The sequence below is a fragment of the Alligator sinensis genome, unplaced genomic scaffold, assembly GCF_000455745.1.
Source record: "Alligator sinensis unplaced genomic scaffold, ASM45574v1 scaffold781_1, whole genome shotgun sequence".
NCBI classification, from domain to species: Eukaryota; Metazoa; Chordata; order Crocodylia; family Alligatoridae; genus Alligator; species Alligator sinensis.
In genome coordinates this window covers 4,839,689-4,844,851 of record NW_005841845.1, presented here as the reverse complement: position 1 = coordinate 4,844,851, position 5,163 = coordinate 4,839,689, and the positions used below count along the sequence as shown (strand labels likewise).

The 5,163-nt window shown below is 66.7% G+C and overlaps 2 protein-coding genes across 2 annotated transcripts in view; one reads left to right on the top strand and one right to left on the bottom strand.

The window, feature by feature from the left end:
- IPO13 (importin 13) overlaps positions 1 to 853 on the top strand; it is a 23,788-nt gene extending 22,935 nt beyond the window's left edge. The window contains exons 19-20 of the mRNA XM_025207182.1: positions 95 to 260; positions 757 to 853. Coding sequence (XP_025062967.1) covers positions 95 to 260; positions 757 to 853 — 263 coding nt within the window. The remainder of the gene's footprint in view (positions 1 to 94; positions 261 to 756) is intronic.
- Positions 854 to 4,004: 3,151 nt separating this feature from the next.
- DPH2 (DPH2 homolog) overlaps positions 4,005 to 5,163 on the bottom strand; it is a 3,715-nt gene continuing 2,556 nt past the window's right edge. The window contains exons 2-4 of the mRNA XM_006015842.3: positions 4,897 to 5,158; positions 4,483 to 4,662; positions 4,005 to 4,314 (exon numbers count right to left, since the gene is read on the bottom strand). Coding sequence (XP_006015904.1) covers positions 4,190 to 4,314; positions 4,483 to 4,662; positions 4,897 to 5,158 — 567 coding nt within the window. The 3' untranslated portion in view covers positions 4,005 to 4,189. The remainder of the gene's footprint in view (positions 4,315 to 4,482; positions 4,663 to 4,896; positions 5,159 to 5,163) is intronic.

Below are 5,163 nucleotides of genomic sequence, written 5' to 3'. Positions count from 1 at the left end.
GGGGGCGTGTGTCCGCTGAGGGCTGCTCCGAGGCCAGGCCAGGGCCGGCGCTGAGCGGGCCTGTCCCGTGTGCCACAGGGCATCGGCGGCCAAGCCTCGCGCAGCCTCATGGACCACTTCGCCGAGATCCTCTTCTCCCTGAACAAGCACTGCTTCAGCCACCTGAGTCTCTGGATCAAGGAGGCGCTGCAGCCCGACGGCTTCCCCTCCGCCCGCGTCAGCCCCGAGCAGAAGGACACCTTCAGCCAGCAGATCCTCAGGTGCGTGCCCCCCTGCCGATCCGGCGCGGCCCCGGGGAGCTCGTGGCCCACGCTGCTGCCACCAGAAGGGCAGGGCAGCTGCTGGGGCCGGTCCCTCGCTGTGCCAGGCTGGGGACGGGGCTGTGCCAGTGCTCCTGCTGGCCGGTCTGGCCCCTGCGCTCAGGCTCAGCCCGACGTTGCACTGGGGCAGGAAGGGATTTCCCCCCTGCTCAGACTGGTGCGGACTGGGGCTTTGCCTTCCGCTGCAGCGGGGACATGGCCTGGGGTCTCTTGGGTGCATTGGGGGCACTAATGCTTCCCCTGGGGCAGGGCTGGGGGCCATGGGCACTGGGCCTTATCATTGTGCTATGGGTGCAGGTCAGACAAAGCTGCGCCGGGGGGTCTGGGTGTGCTGCCACCCCCACGGGGGCCTGCCAGCAATGCAGTGGCCGGAAAAGGGGGTGGCCACGGTGCCCCTCCTGCCCGCTCAGGCCTGTCCCTGTGTCTCTGTCCACAGAGAGCGCGTGAACAAGCGGCGGGTGAAGGAGATGGTGAAGGAGTTCACACTGCTGTGCCGGGGGCTGCACGGCACCGAGTACACGGCGGACTACTGAGCCCTGGCCAGCTCGGCCCGGACCCCGACCCCCCACCTGCCCCGCTGCCTCCCGGCTCGTAGCGTAACCCTCCCGCTAGAACTAACCCGCTCGGGACGCCTCGCCTGGCCCGCTGCACCGCGGCGTTGGCCCCCCCGCCCCCAGCATGCTCCCTCCCGGGGACGCGGGCGCCGGCAGTGCCCCGCAGCAGGCTGCAGGACCTGCGGGGTGGCCGGAGCGCAGTGACGGCCCTTGCTGCGGCCAGGCAGCCGCCTAGCCCCGCCAGAGGCCATCCGCGGCGGTGAGCGGCCTGGCCCGGCCCAGCCAACCTGTACGTGTGTGTGGTTGGGGGGGCCTGCACCTAATTATATTAAGGAGATTTCTACCTCGTGGCTGTCGTTCTTCTGCTGCCTGGAGACCCTGCCCTGCTGCGGGGGATGTTGAATTATCCCCCTACACCCCTGGAGCCACGGTTTCCCCTTCTTGGGCCCGGCTCTGCCCAGGGCCAGCAGTGGAGATGCTGGGGCTGAGACGAGACAGGGGCTGCAGGTGAAGGAGGGGGCCCAGCAGCATCTGCTCTGCTGGGAAACTGGGCAGGGCCCACGCAGGCTCACCCGCCGGCTGTACCAGGAGCAAGGCCTCTCCCGTGCCGCATGTGGGGGGCACAGGGTGGCACCAGGCCACGCTCCTCTCCCCCAGCAGCTGCTGGGGCCGGGACTCCAGGCCGTGCTGGCACTGGGGCAGCGGCTGGGTCTCTCGGGTCTGTGGGAAGAGACCGTGCCACAGCCCGGTGCTGCAGGGGCCTGGGCCCACCGCGGTGGGACTCTGCCTTGCACAGACCAGGCCAGGCAGCATCCATGGACCCAGGGAGGCACCAACCCGTGTCCTGGAGCCCTTCCTCAGGCGGCGGCAGCAGGATGGAGCTGGGAGGGCCCTGGCTCTGTGTGTGGGGCAGGCACCAGGGAGGGAGCAGAGCCCAAGGCTTCCCCATCCCCACACGGGCCAGTGCCCTCCAGGATGAGGAGCAATGCCACAGCACCCGGCTGCACCCACGTAGCCTGTGCCCAGCAGCCGCGCTGGATGAGCTGCTGCACATGAACACGCTTGAGGACATGAGGGGCCAGCAAGGATCTCCCCCCCCCCTTTATGCTACAGGTACCCAGGGGTCTCTCTCCCTCCCCCAGGGGCGCTGGGTGCTGCAGCCCAGGCTGGGCTGGGCCAATGCTCCTGCTGGCACCAACCTGCAGGGTCCTGGCTGGAGGGTCTTGCCCCTGCGCTCAGGCTCAGCCCAACGCTGCACTGGGGCAGGAAGGGATTTCCCCCTGCTCAGACCGGAGGGTTTTGCCTTCCTCTGCAGCAGGGACACAGCCTGGGCTCTGGAGTATTTAACAACCTCCTTCCTGCCCCCAGGCCGCGGGGCTGGGTGCTGGGGTGGGGGCAGCAGTGCGGGCGCAGCCGCAGGGAACAGGGCTCAGGGCCTTTTCCCAGCTGGAGCAGCAGCAGGAGGCTCGGACACCCACGGCTCGAGGCCCCAGGTCGGGCTGCAAGGCAGGATGGCAGTGGGGAAAGGTGCTGATCTGTGTGTCTTGATGGGGGGAGGGGGGAAAGGCACGGGGCTAGGCTGGATGTGACCCCCCCCCCCCATTGCCCACCAGCCCAACAAGATCTGGAACCAGTGCTATGGGGCAGCAGTGACACGAGGGAGAGCCCCCCAACATCGTGCCCTGGCACCCACCAGGCACCTGGCGCTGTTTCATTTTTGATGGTTTCAACTTGTTTCGAGCTTGAAACAGCGACATCAAAACAGCCTCAAAACGAAACGTTTCGAAATTTTCGAAACGTTTCGAAATTCGAAGCTCCAGCTGGGCTCGCCTGCAGGGAAACAAACTACAGTGAGCGGGGAGGGAAGGAAGGAGCGCTCTCGTTACTGACTGCGCAGCTGGCCAGTGCCCGTCGTCCTGCCCTGAGGTCCCTTCCTGTCCCCAGGCTCTGGGGACGGACGGAAAAACTGCATAAAGGCAGCATTGTTTGAACTGCCCTGCTTTCTGCCTTGGTTGGCGTCAGTTGAGTGAGGGCGCACCTTAACACACGCGGTGTCACCCACCCAGGGCACGAGTTTTGTCCGTCAGCACCTAGGGGTGCAGAGCCGCAGAAGGCCTGCACCGATCGACAGCTGGCAGGCGTTGTGGCCGCAGCAGGGGCCACCATCCCTGCAGCCGTCACCCTGCTGCGCCTTAGCGCCGTGTCTCCCGTGGCACGAGTTGTGCTTGGCCGCAGCTTGAGGGGCAGCTCCCCCCAAACCCCTGCACCGATCTCCTTGAAACTGGGCAGGCGTCGTAGCCTCAGTAAGAGCTGCCAGCCCTGCAGGTGCGACCTCGCTGCGCCTTGCCACATACGCAACGTGAGTTTTGCTCTCAGGACTTTAGGTGCAGGAGTTTTGGGGAAACTGCACCTCAACTTGCTGAAACTTGGCATGCATCTTGCCCTCAGAAGTTTCATCCAAATCAAGCCAGAAACGACAAAGTTACAGGTTGTTTCATGCTTCCCCATTATAGCTTATGGGCAAAACATCAAAACAGCAGAAGGGTTTCGACGAAACGAAACAGAACAGCGGTTTCAAATCGAAACGCAACGCTGCTCTGTCGAAACGCAAGTCGAAACAGAACGGTGCCGTTTCGCACACCTACTGCCCGGGGGCACACGGGTGAAATACACTGAGCCCCAGCTGTTGGCCTCATCCTGCCTGACAGCCCTGGGGCAGGGACCTCCCCCCTTGCCCCTTCCTCTGGCTACACCAGGCCACTGGCCCATGTGCAGGGGGCTGGGGCTGCACAGGAGGCCCAGGCCTGTTGCAGCCAGGGGGTGAAGGAGCAAGGCCTCAGCACTAGTCTGGAAGGCCGAGGACAGTGGATGCAACCCCCCACCCCATGATGCGGCACCAGCACAGCAACAGCCAGAATAGCCCGTTACTGTGGCAACCAGCAAGTGTTTGAAATGCCCCAATTTAGCTGGGAGGTGAGGAATGAGCAGGAGCAGCCACAGGACCTGGGGCGAGGACACGGGGCTGGGCTCTGTGGTCGGACCAGCCTCCTGGCTCCTGCTGCCAGCGCCGCCACCAGGGTCGTGGGGCAGGGACGACGCAGCCCTGACCCACGGCAGCCGCCACGCCAAGCTCGCTCCGTCCAGTCTTTAATGCAACACAAGCAGGGCCCAGGCAGGGCTACGTCTCCCCCATCCGCCTGTCTGGGTGGCAGGGAGCCAGGCCCGGGCCCAGCCCGGGGGTCTCTGCTCCCCCAACAAGAGCCGCAGCGCACGGAGGCCAGGCCGGGACATCACAGCATCTCCTCCTCGCTGGCGTCACCCACAGGCCTCATCCTCGTAGGCGATGGCGATGCCCCGGCGCCCCTCCACTGCCTTCTGCACCGGCGTCTGGCCCAGATGCTGCTCCAGGCCCCGCCAGCTCCGCGACTCCAGGAAAGAGGCTGGGGAGAGACGGCAAGCGTCACTGGGCTGGGCGGTGGGACATGGCTCCCAGGTGCCCCAACCCCCAACTGTGGGTGCCGTCGGCCACGGGGCAGGAGCACGGCTTGCGGGCAGGCAGTGCAGGGCCTGGGAGCCGCGGGGAGGGGGCATGTAGATGAAGCACCCACCAGCTGGGCTGATTTCAGCCAAATCCAGGGTCTGGCTCCGGCAGGCCAGGGCGGTGCTGGCCGGGGGCACGGGATCAGCGCCGAGACGCGCTGCCCGCAGCTCCCCTGTGATCAGCGAGACGTCAGCGCCCTCGTCCTCTGCCCCCAGCGCCTCCGGGAACTCCAGGTGCGCGTTGCCACCTGCCGGACCCCGTGGTGAGTGAAACCGCCCCTGCCCCCGTCCAGCTCGCGCTCAGCCCCACCCTGCAGCGCCATGTGCGGCAGAGGAGCTCCGGCTGCTCCAACTCAGGCCTCTCCCCACAGGCAGGTGCTGCGGGACCACGGGGCAGGGGGGTGTCCCAGCTCCGGGCCTGTGGGGCAGCAGCGTGGGCAGTTCCCCGCTTCCCCAGGAGCTGCCCCGGGGCCAGGCGCTACCTGGCAGCAGCTCCCTGAAGTCAGTGAGGTAGCTGCCGGTCCAGGTGCGGGCGGGGTTGCAGGCCAGCTCCAGCTCGAAGGGCGTCACCACGGGCCGGTAGAAGCCGTGGCTGTCGAGCAGGGAGTTCTGGGCGCAGGCCACCAGCACGAAGACGTCCAGCTCGGGGAAGTTGGCCAGCTTGGTGGGGCTGGGCTTGCCCCCAGCCAGCGTGTAGCTGCGCTTGCCGGCCCGGCGCAGCGTGTCCCGCAGGTGCCGCAGCGCCTCCC